The sequence below is a fragment of the Mauremys reevesii genome, linkage group 6, assembly GCF_016161935.1.
Source record: "Mauremys reevesii isolate NIE-2019 linkage group 6, ASM1616193v1, whole genome shotgun sequence".
NCBI lineage: Eukaryota > Metazoa > Chordata > Testudines > Geoemydidae > Mauremys > Mauremys reevesii.
The window spans coordinates 54496512-54515249 of record NC_052628.1 but is presented as its reverse complement, the minus strand read 5'-3'; the positions used below and the strand labels follow the sequence as shown (position 1 = coordinate 54515249).

The following is an 18738-nucleotide window of genomic DNA, read 5'->3' as shown; positions in this document are numbered from 1 at the left end:
AATTACATATGAGTCACCACTGGACACAGCACTGGAAAATATACAGTAGAGAACAATCAAACACTAGCAAATGAAAGGATTAGATAAATTTACAGGCCTTTTCTATCTTTGATGTCTATGAAAAACATTGTTGCAATATATCATTACTACATTCAACAGATGCTCAGGCAACTCACATGAAATCTCTGGAGTTATTATAATACTGAAATGGAATAGATTCAGTCATTCATAGGACAATAATTCATAACTGTACATTTTCCACCCCCATGTATTCAGTTCCTTGCATGTTTATTTGTTTTCAGTGTCTGATCAGCATGATCACTATACTGTTATTTCTCAATAACCCTAATATAGGGGAATCTGACTGATTACTTGACAGACATTATTACAGAGTACAAGGATTTGCATCATCTCTATATGGTTATTTTTCAATAAATGCACTGTGAATATATAAATTTCTCTACTCAGATTGGCTGCTATAACCTCTTTGTTCTGGTTAGTGTCTGTACTTAATTTTCAAGCTATCGTCCAGAAACAAAGATGTCACCCTTATCTTCTTCTGACTTCAAGGGGAAGCCCCAAACTGCCAGCATTTAGTGGAGAGAGAGAAAATAAATAAATAATCAAAGAACACAAGGTTGCGAAAGAACTGAAAAGGAAAATGTTGATTTTAGGGTTTTTTTTGCATGGTGGAGAGGATAGGGAAAACATTTCAAAACCTTTATTTATTGCCCTCCTGCCAGGCCCAGTCTTGCTGCCATTGAAGTCAATGGATATTTTATAATGGATTTCAATACAGAAGAGGAATAGTTCCTCTTTTTCTCCCTCTTCTCTTACGTCCTTTTCTCTCCTTTCCATAGAAGCAGGCTTGACTCTTGCCTTACACAATAAAGCCAATATTTTCAAACCTGAATGCCTAAAGCTAAGCTCCCAAATCCACATTTAAGCTCATAAAAAAAAAGAGGCTTGATTTTCAAAGGTTCTGAGCATGCCCCAGGACCAGGAGCATCAGTACTGGGAAGACCTACCCATGTCTGTGAGAGACCACTTCACAGAAGCTGCAGCTATTGTTTGCAATCTGCCTGTGAAGTAGTTGAGACAAGGGGCCTGGGAAAACATGGCAACTCAGCACTGAGCTCTCACAAGCAGGCCTAGCACAGGTACCAAGTCCTTGTCTTCCTAACCAGAATCCTACTGGAAAAGGGAGATCAGTGATTTAAAAAAAAAATTGTGACTACTAAATACAATAAGCAAATTACAGCATAACAAGACAGACCAAGGTATTTCTGAAAATTCACTCTGCAGTTTAGACCACAGTACCTGTTAACTTTGCTCCTGAGACCTTTGCTCCTGAGACATATATGCACACACAATCAGTAGGTAGGAATAATGTGACAGAACTGGATGTAAATTCAACTAGACTAGAAAGCCAATAGATTCGCTCTCTTTCCTGAATCAGGAGGGAAGCCAGCTTTTTTTTTAACATTGGAGTTCACATGTGTATCCAACACAATCTCTCACGTAGGTCATTTAATTATTTTTTTTCACAATTCCTTCTGTTCATTAACTGCTGCCTTTCACCTCCCCCTCTAAAAAAATAATCAAAATTCCATTTGTTTCTTCAGGCCTGTCTCCTGCTTATGAAACTGTACTCTGCAATTGGGGAGAAGAAAAGTCATCATGTCTCTTAATGACCAAATGCAAGAATGGAAAATTTCTTACCGAGAATTTCCTTTCTGCTAGCTGCATCTCCCACAATTCTTGACGTCTAGGCTGCTCTGCTCACTCTTGCAGATCGTGAAGGTAGATCAAAATTTTGGTGCCACTGCTCTGACCATACTCCATCTGCTCCCACTTGTGGCCAAATAAATTATTCCAAAGATGTAAAAGTTTGTCAATACTCTTCTAGAAGGAAGAAGTATCTTGATGACTTTGGAGGGCAAACCCAACAAAACTAGCGTTTCCACTTTTAATAACCAGGGTGTTAGATGCAGCCAGTTCAGGTCTGGATGAAGAAGAGGACCTTGTGAGAGGATTCCCTGTCTCATTGGGAGATGTAGTAGTGTTCCTAATTTCAGGTCTATCAGATACAAAAACCAGTATGGGGTTGCCAGTATTACTGTTGCCCACTCGGATTTTATTTTCTGGATCACCTTCTCTAACAATAGGAAGGGTGGAAATGCAACAAGAAGGCCCTCTGGCCATCTCTGCAATAGGGCATCTGTCCCCATGAAACTGGGAGCCACTTCCCTGGTGAAGTACTTTGGTTTCTTTGCATTCATATGGTTTGCAAATAGATCAGCTGAGGGCAGTCTCAATGATTGGACAATTAACTTCCTGATTTATGCACCACTCAAAGTTGTTCGCTTTCCACCTGCTGAGCCAGTCCACCTTTTGGTTAAGGTTTCCCTTTATGAGAACTGTCGTGAGGGAGAAAAAGTTCTGCCCACTTCATGATTTCCATCGTTTCAACGTGTAGTGCTGGACTTCTTGTTCTCCCTTAGTTGTTCCTATATGTGACTGTGGTCATGTTGTCTGACTGAATCAGGATGTGGCTCCCCTCTAGGCTGGACTGGGACCTTAGTTACTCCAGTTTGACTGCTCCTAGTTCTGGGAGGTTTCTGCTGTGGCTCCTTTCCTCCAGGTTGCTTTGGGCTGTTTGAGACCCCAAGTGTGCTTCTCAGCCCTCCAGACTTGCATCAGTTGTAAGAATCAGGGGATCTTGCGGGTATTGGCCTGGACTGACCACCATTTTAAGGAGTTGATCACCTGATGCCCCAGAACCTTCACTTGATCCTTCATGTGTCCCAGGGAGTGGTCCCATACCTTTAAGATGACACCTTGAAGGTGCCTCATGTATCATTGTGCCCATGGAGCGATCTCGATGCATGATACTGGGAGGCCTAGCAGTTCAAGGCCTAGTGCCATAGTGCCATGGAACCGTTCTAGAGAAGGCTATAGCCTCACTATCAAGGTGTCTATGTCCATTCCCAAGTGAGTTATTTTGGTGGATGGAATCAAGGAGTTTTTCTTAATATTGATAATAAAGCCATGTGCCTGCAGGAGATTCAATGTCAGGGATGTAGCTCTGTGTGCTGTTGCTGGGGATGGCGCTCTGATTGAGATGTCGACTAGGAAGAGATACAGGTAGGTAACCTGCTATCTGACTCTGATTACCACCATCGTCTTTGTAAAGACCCACGGGGCCAAGGACAAGCTGAGTGGGAGCGCCCAGTACTGATAACGCTTCCTGCCATAAGCAAACCTTAGGTATCTACTGATGCACGGTCTGATTGGGATGAGGAGGTATGCATCCACCAAATACACTGATGTCAGAAAATCCCCCTTGGACAGGGATGACACCATAGAGATTAGGGTCTCCATCTGGAACTTCATTTTGTTCATCCACTTGTTGAGCCTTTTGAGATGCAGAATAGCACAGATTCCCCCTGCATGTTTCTGAACAATGAAGATGCAGTAGAACCCTGAGAAACTTTCTTCTGAAGGGACATTCGCTATTACTGCAGTATCCAGGAGATGAGATATCTTGTTCTGTATTACGTCATGCTTATTGGGGTAATTCAAGATGGGGGACTAGACGAAGAACAGATGAGGTGGAGCCCATAACTCGAAGAAGTATCCTGTGCTCACTATCTCACTGACCCACTGGTCCATGGTCAGTGCAACCCATTCCTCTAGGAAATAGGAAATCCTTCTCCCTAACTTCAGCTCAGGGCAGAGGCAGAGACCTATGTGGTCTGTGTCATAAACAGGCTAACAGGGTTCCCACTGGGCTTTTCTCTGGAGCCACGGTTACGGGGATTTCTTTTGGAGAGCTTGCTGTCCCTTTGCTGGTATTTTTGTCAGGATGAAGGCTGAAAGGAGTGCCTTTGTCTGAAGGCCAGTCTGAATTCTGTCTTAGAGGCATGATGTGGCTTTGCTAAGTCTTTCCCCAGTCCTGATTGGAGTCAGAGCCTGATAATTCATCATCCTTGGTGGAGGAGTCATCACAGGATTCAGACCTCCTACATCTTTTAGGCTTTTCCTTCCCCTTTTTTGATTTTTTCACTTTTTTGCTCACTTAGAAACCATATTAGATCCAATGTGGCTTTGGTAAGGCCTTTTGCAGCTAGCTTTCCTACAGGCCTGGAGACCTCTTGTGAGATCTCTTTCTGAGTCCTCACCTACTGGAGCCTATTCCCGCAGGGAGAGGGGAAGGGAAACATTTCCACAACTCTCTGGCCAAATTGGGAAGGGGGGGGGCTGTCCCTTGGTTCTTTCCCCAGGACACTCAAGACCTATTTTAAGACTTGTGACCTCTACAGCTCTCCCCCTCTGTTCTCTTAGGACTTACCCCTGAATCAGATGACTGTGGTCCTCCTCATCCTTGGAGCCTCTCCCTGTTCTGCACAGAGATTCCAGGGCAGTATCTTCCATTTTGGAGATGCGGCTGCTCTGGTGGGTAGGAGACCCCACATGCCAGTCCGATTCATAGCCCCAGGACCGAATAGAGTTAGGAACGGAAGACTGAGTGAAGGCTTGGCACAACTCACCATCTGCTGAGCTCGGAAAGGCAGTTTCACAGATGGAGCTCCATTTGGATTTCTTTCAGTGCTTTCTAGACAGCCCTCCCATACTTAAAAAGATGTAGAGGAGCCAGCAGGGAGACATTGCAGAGGAGACGTCACCTGGATTCCAACAGCTGACCAGAAACTGGCCCAGGGGGAGGAGTAAAGGAGGGAGAACACTGTTCAAATCTGCTCCAGAATTAGTCAAAAAATACCCCTTTAGGCAGATGAAAGAAAGGAGCACTGAAACTAACATCTGCATGCTGCTGTGGAGGCAGAGAATCTGACCACAAGCACAAGCAAAAGGGGCGTGAATAGAGCAGTGGCGCCAAAACACTGATTCACCTCTGTGAGCTGCAAGGGTGAGCAAAGCAGCCCCGGTGGCAAGAATTGTGGGAGATGCTGGGCTGCAGAAATGACATTTTGTACAAATATAAAATGTTTAACTGTCTGCATTGCTGAAAGCTATGTTCAGGAAAATCTGCACATTGATAGTTGACTCTAAGTGACTATGTGGTTGATGATACATAACGTTCTTCCTTCTTATGCTTAAAAACGCACCAAGTTGCTCACACTTACGTTCTTTTCTTCAAACCCAAATAATCCAACAGGAGAATCATTTGGTGGAATAGTTACAGTCACCACAGTGTCATCCCCAAGTCTGGCACCACCTGTCACCCTGATTAAAGTGACGTTGAACAGCTCTAAAAATTCTACTGCAGTGTCATCTATGATTGTGATCTCTATCACCCCTGCAGCCTGCAAAAAAAAAAGAGAACCCATAAAACATTACAGGATACAACAGTGAAGTCACTGAATGAAACTCAGAAAATGTAAGTCTTAGATTTTGTAAGTTGCAAAAGATTGCTAAATTGTTTTAGTTTGGCTCTCAAACTTGCTTATTTATTTATATATTCGGCTTTTTAAAACAAAACCATACCAGAATGTTTGAAATATTTTTAAAACTCATTTATAAAACTTTCTGGATTCCTATTAAAATTGTGAGGAATTTAACCTACTGAAATCCCAATATACTGTGAATTAAAAGTAATACTGTGAACTTAATAATCACATTTCCATATGGAAATTTTGGGCTTACTATTATTACAAGTAAAGATCACTATTACTGAAAGTCATTAGACAAAAAAAATTTTTTTTTCAGTTTCTTCACATTGTATATTTGACAGCACTGTTTTGTTAATGGTCATTCACACTTCCTGCCTGATACACTGCTCTTGAGGAAGCTCAGGTGCACACACTTTCCTAGGCCCTGCAAGAGGGTGTTGACTATTAACAGCAGCAGCAGCAGCAGAGCTGAATGTGAAACTGAGAAGGTGGCAGGCAAGCATTTTCACAGCAGAGAGAGGAAGGGGTAAGACTAAACATGTGTGGAATTATTGCAGTTATTGGACCCATCCAAGAGGCACTTTTCAACAACAGGAAGGAAGCAGAAAAAACAATGATGAAAATTTGGATGGATTCTTTTAACTATTCCAAGGGTGATCAGAAAACTGATTTTTTAAATTAGTAAATTATGTAAACAATTTAATTTCACGGGTCCTTTTTCACAGACTTTCACACTAATACAAAAAAACCCCACAATGGTGTACATTGAAAATTGCCAACTCCTTCTCTAATTTGTTATCCTTGGCCCTCATGCTGCAAATATGAAAAGGTATTTTCAGAAAATGTGTTCGGATTGGATGGCTCCTGCTTACCTCTTCTGCCATATGCTTCTTTAGTATGCAGTAATACACAGAATGTATTTTATTTGGTGCTAAACATGATTTTGTTCACAAGGTCCATTTTCCAACACATGAAATAAGCTGCCCCTAAAAGTGCACACTTTGTGTCTCCAAGTGTGATGTGAAATCTAACAATGCAGCTTAAGCAACATAAAAATTCATTGTGTAAGTCCACACAAAACATGGGCTAATTATAAGTTTCCCACTTATCAGGCAAAAATAAGGGTGGGTTTTTTGTTTTTGTTTTTTACTGGTGGAGGTGTAAAGATATAGTCCCCAATGTGGCAAACACTTATGAACATGTTTCCCTTTAAGTACTTGAGCAGTGCCATTAAAGTCAATGCGACTGACTATGCATGTGCTTAAAGTTAAGTACCTGTGTACATGTTCACAGGATTTGGACCATAAATAGTAAGCAGAAATGTCCTCTGAGACTTTATACTCATATCTTTTAAAGGAAACAAATGCAAAAGACCCTGAGACTTCTTAACTCAGAAATGTTTATATTTTTAGCAACAGCATACTTGTCCATCTGCAAATGTAAGGTTTCCAAATGATGGTGTAAAGTCTTCCACACTAGCACTGGCAGGCATGGCTTCCCAGTATAGTTTTACTGACCCAAACCTCCCAGCCTTCCGAACAACTGGCAGCTTCAGTATATTCTGTGGTGGAGGCACCTCATAACCAGCAACTGCTCCACTAAAATCCTGAAAATTCAGAAAACATGTTGAGTGCCAAGGCAAATGTATTTCTCCTTTCTCATCCCATGCAAAAAGGTTGAAACCAAAATGTTCAAAAGTAGCTAAAGATAAGGGGCTATGCGTTAAAGTAATGAGTTAGTCCCTTTATATATAATCTATCAAACAAGACAGTAATATTTATTATTAATTATTATTATTATTAAAGAAAGATCAAATTGTTAATCTGATGTATTTAGGGTAAAAATAACCCACTAGTGTTTTAACAAGTCCCATGTTCTCATGAACTAAGTATCATTAGCAGCAAGAAAACTTTTGTATAGAAATTGCTTGTCCAGTATCTGGTCAGTGTAACTGATGTTTAGTGCTAGAAATCTTTTTAAGACAATTTTTAAATGCAGCCTAAAAACATGGAACCTACTGCTAGAATACAATAGTAAATGTTTAAAATTCAGTCTTACCTTCAAAACATTGAAACTAAATATTCCTCTGGGGTCATCATTCTCTTCAATTATTACCTCAGCTATTTCTAACCCAAGTCTCTTCACACTTGGCTGCCCTCCAGCAAGAGAGGAATCCAACAGATGCACATCAGTAATATTGATTACAAATCCTTCCTGTAATTCTGGAACATGATCCTGTGAAAATGTTTTTAAAACGTCACCCCCATTGTAAGTTCATGTTATAAGATGGATATTATGAAAGGAGGAAACTGACTGGCTGCTGACTGAGCAGAATCAGGTAAAACCATGGCAGTTGAGATTAAATAACTAATTCCCTGCCTCACATCACATCACCTATGAAAAGGGGGGGAAAGGATTTCTGAAAACACTGCTGATGAGGAGGACCTGAAGGATTTTGAACATCCTATACAAACACATTTTTTTTGGTCATGATAAAGTCTACTGGCCCCAATAAGTTGGTGCTTCTCGAATCTGAACAATAAATCTGTTAAAAGGCATGTAAAGTGAACTAAACTATTTTACAGTTTGAAGTTGTGCCATACTTACAACCCAACATGTTCCCAAGAGGGTTTAAAATTCAAAAACAAGTTTCCATAAAACTAAATTACTTGTTTCACAGTAAACAAAGCAATTTGGATTGCTCACAAACTAGTTACCAGTGTCCAGATTCTACTGAAACAGATTTAATGAGCCAATTTTCCTCCTACAATACTAATAGAATGTTACACTTTTCCTTTTGCCCCTGGACAGAACCTACACTATAATCTTCCTTAAAATATAACAAAAATGTCTTTTCAATTACTCACAGGCAAAACGGTGACAATAACATAAGTCATTATTGTGTTCTCTGCCATAATTATTGTTTCTTTTTCTATCACATAATCCTGATTCTCTGTGGCTTGGTTGAAGGGCTGAAGGGCAAAATTAGGTTTGGTGCTCAACTGTACTGCAATGTCTCCAACAAATCCTTGTTCTCGAAGAATTTGTAAAGTAACAATAGTAGGATTCTCTGTAAGATGAATTGGGAAAGAAATCTATATTAGCTCTGGTAAAAACCCATCAACGTATGATTGCTCTAACCCTTTCCCTGCTGGTTTTCCACTTAATCTCACTGTGCTAGAATTATCCAATTAATCACTCACTGAAATCAATGGAATGTTAGAGCACAAATTCATGTTCAACATCACAACCAGTGCACTCTATGCCTAAAAATTTAGTAACCTAAGCTGTTTGAAAGCGCATGAGGGACATTTAAATCTCTGCACAGAATGCAGGGGCGGGTAGCATTTTGAGAAGAAATTTTTTTTGAGAAACGTAAGAATTGAATTTTGTTATACAAAACCTTTACTTTAACATACACATTCTCATTCAGTTCCCCCCTCCTTCCATCCCCTGTTTCGAGTGCCCTTCATGAATTTTAAATCATTCTGACGTCACTATTGATACAGATATAAGAAACGACCTCTGTGGCAGTGACTCTGGTGGCAAGAGATTGCCCTTTATTCGTGCGTGTCTACATCTCAAATTCCCCAGAAAAGGAAATGCACTTATACCAGTAATGACTCAAATCACCCTTGGGAAACTAGATTTTCACCAGAGTCCAAGAAATTGCAGAACACTTACAGTGTGGCTGGAAGTCCTGTACCTAGGGCAGGAGGGGTGGGTAAAAGTGGGTAAAAGAAACAAACCAGGAAGGCTAAGGGTAAGATAAAAGGAGGGGAAAAGGCAACTAGTGTATGTTTTTGCTTGTAAATGTTGAACTACAATGCAGTATCCATTTCCATTACTTTGCATCTGGAAAAGCCCTATAGGCAACATGTTCTGAAATACTAACAAAAAATAATAATTTACAGATTAAACTCCGAAAAATTATCAGCTGCCAAACACAAATCATTGTAATGCAGTAGCATGGGGAATATGTTTTATACATATGTATAGAACACATAAGTTACTACAAAATTCAGCTTGATTACATCTGCTGGGCACACTACTCCATCGACTGAGAACCTGTGGCAGGGAAGGAGGAGGGGCCAGGCTCCTAAAAGCATATTTCATGCACAGAAAAGAGCACGACAGACTATTTTCCTCTGCCTTTGTGGAACTTCCAGGATGGAAGTTGTGGGTGAATCCTGCTAGCCTTGCTGGTAAAGACAGGAGTGGGGAAAAAACATGTCTTATGGGGAGATGGAAGCAGGGGAACTCTCCTTGTAGAGGAAAAGATTGCAGGTGAGTGGCTGTTATTAGAGCTGGGTAGAGAACTGGGTGGTGGGTTTTTGTTTTGTTTTTTCAAATCAAATTTTTTCTTCAGATTTCTATTTTATGGAGAATTTCAAATGTATTTTTGTTTCAATTTGGACCAAAAACAACTTTAGAAATCTTTGAAATCCTCCACAAAATAGAAATCTGGAAAAAGTCATTTTGAAAAATCAAAATGTTTAGTCTCGATATTTTTTAAACAAAATTCCACCAGGTGGGCAGATGCGGAGCCAGAATCCTGGAAGCCCTAGGAGCCCCAGCTAATTGGGTGGCTGAGGAGATGGGACCCTGAGGCTCCCAGGGCTACCTGACCTCTGGGTCAGCCCAACTCCCAATTGGCTAACAAGAAGCAAGGTGGGCAAGCTGGTGTCTGGGTTCTGCCAGAGCTTCATTTCAATTTCAACATATCAGCAAGTTCCAATGAAATAATATTTTGCCGGAATTTTTCAGACCAGTTGTAGCTGCTAGTGCATGGAAGGAAGATTGGGAGGCTGAGCAAAGGGTTTCTGAAACTGTAGGAGATGAGGCGTGATGGGATGCCAATGTCAAAGAAGCAGGTGGAAGGAGAAAAGTCTGAGGCAGGAGCAGGGGCGGCTCTAGAAATCGGGCTGCCCCAAGCAGCGCGGAGCGCTGCGCCGCCCTTCCCCGGTCCCGCGACGGGTCCCGTCTTCCCGCGGCTCCGGTTGAGCTCCCGCCGGCATGCCTGCGGCAGGTCCACCGGAGCCCAGGACCAGCGGACCTGCCGCAGGCATGCCTGCGGGAGCTCAACCGGAGCCGCAGGAAGACGGGACCCGCCGCAGTCATGCCTGCGGCAGGTCCGCTCGTCCCGGCCTCCGGTGGACCTGCCGCAGGCATGCCGGCGGGAGCTCCACCGGAGCCAAATGCCGCCCCCCCGGGAAACGGCCGCCCCAAGCGCCTGCTTGGCGCGCTGGTGTCTAGAGCCGCCCCTGGGCAGGAGAAGGATAGAGTGGGAGCCTGATGGCAAGAAAAGGAGAGGGGAGAAAGTAGTGGTGGAGCTAAGCTATGGGGGAAAGGATGTGAGCTCTACAGGAACAATAACTGCTGATGGACAATATGGAGTAGGGAAAAGTCTTAAAGTGAAGACCACTGTGGCTCTGCATGCAGTCCAGACAGCCCTATAAGTCCAGCAAAGTTCCAGAATCTAGTATGACTGCGCCAACATCACAGCAGAGTTTTCACTCCTTTCCCCCCTACCTACGTCCCTGTTTGTCCTCACCGCAAATCACAGAGAATGTGAATGGACAGTTAAATTCACTGCTTGGGAGCAGCAGCAGCCTTCCATGCCATCTCCCCTCCAAAGATTTTCTGATGTCTGGCAGCTACTGGCATAGCAATGGGTGACAGCAGGATCAGGCCATTTGCCTTTCATTAGTTAATACTTTATAGTTAACAAATTTGCAGCATGCAGTTCATAATATTGAAAGGTGATGATGACATTGCAGAGCAGAAAGAGGAAATGTGTAACCAGTGAAGGCATCATTGATATCAGAACTTCTAAAGATGACAACTTTTGTATGCCATTATATTAGCTCCTTGCTAGGAACATAAGACTGACTTACCTTCAGGCTCCGCTACTTTAGCAAAGAGAGACTCGGTATGCCAGCCAACTACACCATAGGGAGAATCATTAGGCAAAATGGTAAGCACAGCTCGTGCTCTCTTAGGGTCTACGATGGCTCCTCTCATGGGATCCTTAATACTCACAGTAGTGACATGGGTGAGTGTGATAACAACAGTTTCAGAAAGCTCTGCAATGTTGTCTGCAAGAACTGTCAGGGTGATTGTTGACAGGGCCTGACCTTCTGAAAATGTTATCTAAAAAGTAAAAAAAAATAAAAATAAAAAAAATAGGTCAAACATTTTGCCATACTATTATGGTAAGCACCTTCACCAAGGTTTGCTTTTGTAAAAATCCATCAGCGATAAAAGTGTGAACAGAGCATTAACGAAATATGAAAATGATACTGAACTGGGAGGTGGAGTGACACCATTGAAGACAGAAAAATAATTGAAAGAGATCCAGAGAGGTTAGCAACACTGACAGAGAACAGCAAAAAGAGAGTCACTTTGGAAAAATGCAAGCTGTTTAGTTGGAGCAAAACAATCAGAAACACAAGGAGGGAGAAACAGTTCTTAACTAACACTGGCCTGAGTTTTGGTGATGCTGAGTACCCACAACTCTCAATGACTTCAGTACATATGAAAATCAAGCCATTTTTATTTGGATCTCTTAAAAACAGATATAAGTATCTAAAACACCCGTCTTGAAAATCTGGACCTACGTGTCAGCAGAATAACTCAATCATTTCAAACTAATAATACAACTGTATTGTGGCTTTTTGTGCCACACACTTTGCTTTCCTGCTTTGTCTAAGTCAAGAAGCAGAGAAAGTCAGTAAATTGCTGAAAACCCAAAACCCCTCCCCTTACTAACAAATGTTGATTTTAAGGGCACAGTATCAATACTAGTGCTGGTTGAATAATATTCAACTGATGACTTAGTTGACTAATGTCATAATATTTTTTTCAAATAAACTATTTGATGAACATGAAGTTTATTATTCACCCATCTATAATCCATTTTGACAATTATATTATTGTTTTAAGTTGTCACTATAATATTTTTAAATATATGTATAAATAAATGCATTGATCACATTTAAAATAACTATATAGCCTCCCTTAACATTCTGGGAGAATTCAGAAAAAACAGCTTCCACAAACAACGGCATAGAGACTGAGAGAACTGAAACAGAGACTGTCTGCATCACTGTGCTCAAGACACAAAAACAGACAAAGCGGGTTGGGCCAGAGCTTGATGAGCCCACCCACGTGACCAACTGCAGACCCCGGAGAGCTTGCACATGACTGGGTGGTGAAAGTCATTGAGGACTCGGAGACAGAGCTGGATGCAAAGAGTCAGGTTCCAGTAGCGCGAGAGGACACAGTTCCTGAACTGCTCTGTGCAGCAGAGGACCAGAATCTGTCTTGAGCTGAAAGGGCAGCCTGCCTGCTGAGACCTGTATGGCTTCCCCCTGCATTGGGATCCAAGAGATGAACGGGACTTGAGTGGCCAGGTGCACTCCACTCCCCAAGAGAGGCTGAGCTTCAAGACTCCGCCTTGCTCGACAGCACTGACTGGAAGCTGCACCCAGTAGACCTCCCCAGCACTAGAGCCAGAGAACGGTCAGGGCTTCTCAGTGAAGGACACCACACTCTTCAAGGTCCAGCTCCACCAGCTAGCTAAAGCCTGCAGGGAGACCTTAGGGGGCATTCTCTTTACTTTCCCTTTCACTTTGTTGTAGGCTTTTGAGGGAGGGAGTGTTTATTTTGGCAGAATGGTTGCTCACTCATTTATTTGCTATACCGGTACTTGATTCTCTGCCTGCCCCTTTGAACCAATTCCCTTTCTTTTCTCTGATTTTATTTCTTTCCAGGAATAATTGTTGTATATTGTCATAATCTGTTGGCCCTTGATTCCTTGTATGTGTAATCTGTAATGTCCTAAAAGTCACAGGATTTGTCTATTAGTTTATGCAACCAAGCACTAGGTGGAGCTGGGCCCAAAGAACCCAGGGCCCCCAGGTCCCATTGGTCTTAAGGTGGGTCACTATGTACTGAGAAGAGAGAAATAAGGGTTCTGACATACTTGGGCACTCCAAGAAGGGACAACAGTTAAGACTTGGGATATTTTATAAAGTATTTTTTAAATCAGTGCTTCACTAATTTCAGCATACCATTTTTACATACCATTCCTGATGCTGGAAATATATCATTAATGCTCCCATTGGCTATCCACTGTACTGTAACTCGGCCATACGTTCCTATTAAACGTTCAATATTCAAGGTGATTAAGTTGTCTTGTTCCATTTCTTCAACTTGCTTAGATAAAGAATTCTGGAAAGGTATAAATAGAGTACAACAATACAAATTAATTATTTGAATGTCTAGAAAACACACGACGAGATCCTATACAAAATACTCAAAATTATCTTGAGGCATTAGGAGCAAAATTTTAAAACTTGTATCCCCAGTGTTAAGCACGCAAATCCGTATTTGCACACTTCTGTGGAAGTGACCTAATTTTCAGAGGTGGTAAGCCCGTAAAGCTCCCATGGACATATTTAAATAAATAAACAAACAAATTAGGCAGGTTTTGCTGGGGTGCCTAAATATGTATTTAAGGACCTCATGTTAGGTACCCAAGTTTGAATTGTTTTGCTACAATGATTTCATCCCTGGACTAGTTTTAAAATGGATGAGAAACATGGGGAACTTCCAGGGCAGATTCAGTTTACATTTTTAAATTGCAGCATTTGATTTAGTGAGGACTTGCTATGTATACAATTTTCCAGCCAGGGCTTACTGTGTTCTTGTCAGCTGATTCTGTGGTACCTGAAGGTGCATTCTGGGTATATCTGCACCACAGCACTCTCGCCAGATTTCCTGTGGCTCCTATTTCCCTTTGCATGATAGCTTTGCACAGCTTTGTACATGCCTGTCTTAGGTCAACCTGGCCCTTTAAGATGGGTTCTCAGTTCAGGTCTCCCTTAATAGTGATTTCTGCCCAGAACAGAAGCATTATGGGGGTCATCATTCCAAGGAATATGAATTTGATGTGGGCTCTATCAGCATTCCCAGGTCTATCCCACAACGTGCCCATTAACTGCCATAGGTACTCCTTTTCCATCTGCTGCTCTGCTTATTCCCCAGTCCTTTCCATTGCTGGTCCTGCTCCCTGCAGTCTCTTTCACACTGATGAAAAGTAGGTTGCTTATATCTCTGCCCTCTTTCATAGTTTTATAGATTTTAAAGGAGGGATCATTATGATAATCTAGCACGAGCTACCGCATAACACAGCCCATTGAATTTCACCCACTAATTCCAAGTTCACAACTTCTGTTTGAACTAAAGTATATATCTTTTAGAAAAACATTTCTAGTATGCTTTCCCAGAATGCTTTGTCCTAGTCCTACTGTTTCCATGCTATCAGAGAACTGCCACCCTCCCAAATATCTTTGTTCTATGGGAGACAAGAGCATTCTGTAAGTGGCAAAATGATTCCTCTAACCAACAAAAACATGAGGCCTATCACCTGCTCAAAGCCAAAGTCCAAAGGAGGCTACATGACATCAAAAACAAGTGGTGGCAAGGAAAGGCCTCTGAGATCCACGGTTTGGTAGACCAGGATGACTTGAGAAGCATCTTTCAAGCAACAAAAGCTATATATATATATATATATATATATATGGGCCAAGCTCCAAAGGCCCAACCCTCTTACATTCCCAGCATGGCTCTACCCTCCTCAAGGACAATGCAGATATTAAACAATGCTGGAAGGAGCACTTTAAGAGCCTTCTAAACCGCGACTCCATAGTCTCTGAAGACACCATCAAGCTCATTCCATAACACTCAGCAATGGAACATCTTGCTGATCTCCCATCTTCTAAGGAAGTCCAGAGTGCCATCACTGAGACAAAATATCAAAATGCACCAGGCCTGCTGAGGTTTTTAAAGCTAGTGGCTCTATTAGAAGACAATAGAAGCTTCATGGTGCAGCACCAAGTAGATGGGAAAGGTGCTTTTTGGCTTGAAATCCTCCTGACTTTAAGAACGCCAACATTGTTACAATATTCAAGAAGGGGGACAAATCTCTGTGCAGGAACTATAGCGGTATTACTCACCTCTCCATCACAAGGAAGACCCTTGCCCGGATCCTATTAAACCGCCTCCTTCCCCTTGCCGAGGAACTTTTCCCCAAATCACGTTGCGGCTTCAGGCCATCCCAAGGCACAACCAACATAATGTTTGTGGCCTGACAGATTCAGGAGAAATGCAGAGAGCAACACCACAAACTGTTCATGGCATTCATCAGCCTAACCAAGGCCTCTGACTCTATCAATCATGGTGCCCCATGAAAGGTGCTGTGTAGGTTTGGCTGTCCACAGAAATTCATTTCTATCATCAGACTACTCTATGATGGGATGAGTGCCACCTTTCTGTACAACGGCTCAGAGACCAAACCATTCATCATTCTTACTGGTGTCAAGCAGTCTCCATTTACCTTGCCGTGATCCTGATCCTCATCCAGGACTTCTATCTTATAATCATAGAATATCAGGGTTGGAAGGGACCTCACGAGGTCATCTAGTCCAACCCCCTGATCAAAGCAGGACCAATCCCCAACTAAATCATCACAGCTGGGGCTTTGTCAAGCCTGACCTTAAAAACCTCTAAGGAAGGAGATTCCTCCACCTCCCTAGGTAACCCATTCCAGTGCTTCACCACCCTCCTAGTGAAAAAGTGTTTTCTAATATCCAACCTAAACCTCCCCCACTGCAACTTGAGACCATTACTCCTTGTTCTGTCATCTGCTACCACTGAGAACAGTCTAGATCCATCCTCTTTGGAACCCTCTTTCAGGTAGTTGAAAACAGCTATCAAATCCCCCCTCATTCTTCTCTTCTGCAGACTAAATAAGCCCAGTTCCCTCAGCCTCTCCTCATAAGTCATGTGCGACAACCCTCTAATTATTTTTGTTGCCCTCCACTGGACTCTTTCCAATTTTTCCACATCCATCTTGTAGTGTGGGGCCCAAAACTGGACACAGAACTCCAGATGAGGCCTCACCTATGCCGAATAGAGGGGAATGATCACGTTTCTCGATCTGCTGGCAATGCTCCTACTTATACAGCCCAAAATGGCGTTGGCCTTCTTGGCAACAAGGGCACACTGTTGACTCATATCCAGCTTCTCATCCACTGTAACCCCAGGTCCTTTTCTGCGGAACTGCTTCCAAGCCACTTGGTCCCTAGTCTGTAGCAGTGCATGGGATTCTTTCGTCCTAAGTGCAGAACTCTGCACTTGTCCTTGTTGAACCTCATCAGATTTATTTTGGCCCAATCTTCTAATTTGTCTAAGTCCCTCTGTATCCTATCCCTAATCTCCAGCATATCTAGCACTCCTCCCAGTTTAGTGTCGTCTGCAAACTTGCTGAGGGTGCAATCCATGCCATCCTCCAGATCATTAATAAAGATATTGAACAAAACCAGCCCCAGGACCAACCCTTGGGCACTCTGCTTAATACTGCTTTTCTGAAGTCCTTTCTTCCTTGTGTCAGGATACTGAACTTGACCATCTCATGGTCACTGCCTCCCAGGTTCCCATCAGCTTTTGCTTCCCCTATTAATTCTTCCCTTTTTGTGAGCAGCAGGTCTAGAAGAGCTCTGCCCCTAGTTGGTTCCTCCAGCACTTGCACCAGGAAATTGTCCCCTACACTTTCCAAAAACTTCCTGGATTGTCTATGCACCACTGTATTGCTCTCCCAGCAGATATTGGGGTGATTGAAGTCTCCCATGAGAACCAGGGCCTGCGATCTAGTAACTTCTGTTAGTTGCCGGAAGAAGCCTCATCCACCTCATCCTCCTGGTCTGGTGGTTTATAGCAGACTCCCACCACGACATCACCCTTGTTGCTCACACTTCTAAACTTAATCCAGAGACTCTCAGGTTTTTCCGCAGTTTCATACTGGATCTCTAAGCAGTCATACTGCTCTCTTACATACAGTACGACTCCCCCACCTTTTCTGCCCTGCCTGTTCTCCCTGAACAGTTTCTATCCATCCATGACAGTACTCCAGTCAAGTGAGTTATCCCACCAAGTCTCTGTTATTCCCATCACATCATAATTCCTTGACCGTGCCAGGACTTCCAGATCTCCCTGCTTGTTTCCCAGGCTTCTTGCATTTGTGTATAGGCAATTAAGATAACTCGCTGATCATTCTCCTCTCTCAGTATGAGGCAGGAGTCCTCCCGTCTTGCACTCTCCTGCTCGTGCTTCCTCCTGGTATCCCTCTTCCCCACTTACCTCAGGGCTTCGGTCTCCTTCCCCTGGTGAACCTAGTTTAAAGCCCTCCTCACTAGATTAGCCAGCCTGCTTGCGAAGATGCTCTTCCCTCTCTTCGTTAGGTGGAGCCCGTCTCTGCCTAGCAATCCTTCTTCTTGGAACACCATCCCATGGTCAAAGAATCCAAAGCCTTCTCTCTAACACCACCCATGTAACCACTTGTTAACTTCCACAATTCGACGGTCTCTTTCTGGGCCTTTTCCTTCCACAGGGAGGATGGATGAGAATACCACTTGCGCCTCAAACTCCTTTATCCTTCTTCCCAGAGCCATGTAGTCTGCAGTGATCCGCTCAAGGTCATTCTTGGCAGTATCATTGGTGCCCACGTGGAGAAGCAGGAAGGGGTAGTGATCTGAGGGCTTGATGAGTCTCAACAGTCTCTCCGTCACATCATGAATCCTAGCTCCTGGCAAGCAGCACACTTCTCGATTTTCCCGGTCAGGACGGGACAGGAATACCTTACAGAATCAGGATTAAGTATCATATGGAGGACCAACTTCTCAATCTCTGATGTCTCCAAACAAAATCTAAGATCATGTGAATTGCATCACTTACCTTCAGTATGCAGATGATTGCATCATCCTCGCACACACAGAGGCCGACCAGCAAAGTGCCCTAAATCTTTTTTCAGATGCCTATCACAGCCTGGGTCTCTCTCTCTCAGCATCCGGAAAACCAAACTACTCTTTGTACTTCACAAATCACCATCAGCAGAGTACCCCTGGAAAATGTGGACCATTTTCCATACCTCTCCCAAACAGTCAGCAGTGCCACAGAAATTGATTACAGGATCCGCTGTAACAGCCAGCACATCCTTTGGAAGACTACTCAAATGAGTCTTCAATCACAGGGATCTGCAAACAGGCATCAAGATCTTGGTTTACAAGGCAGTTTTTATCCCCACCCTTCTCTATGGTTGTGAGACCTGGGTAACCTATAGACGACATCTCAAGCAGCTGGAGTGTTTCCAGCAGCGCTGCCTCAGGAGGATTCTCAGGATCAGCTGAGAAGACTAATGCATTAACATCAGCCTTCTTTCTGCAGCCCATGTCAGCAGGGTAGAAGCACAGGTCATGAAACA

The 18738-nt window shown here is 43.0% G+C and overlaps 1 protein-coding gene across 1 annotated transcript in view; it reads right to left on the bottom strand.

Annotated features, from left to right (window-relative positions):
* Positions 1–18738, bottom strand: part of ADGRV1 (adhesion G protein-coupled receptor V1) — a 419039-nt gene that overhangs the window by 267510 nt on the left and 132791 nt on the right. The window contains exons 53-58 of the mRNA XM_039545618.1: positions 13503–13649; positions 11312–11567; positions 8282–8484; positions 7473–7649; positions 6838–7020; positions 5148–5327 (exon numbers count right to left, since the gene is read on the bottom strand). Coding sequence (XP_039401552.1) covers positions 5148–5327; positions 6838–7020; positions 7473–7649; positions 8282–8484; positions 11312–11567; positions 13503–13649 — 1146 coding nt within the window. The remainder of the gene's footprint in view (positions 1–5147; positions 5328–6837; positions 7021–7472; positions 7650–8281; positions 8485–11311; positions 11568–13502; positions 13650–18738) is intronic.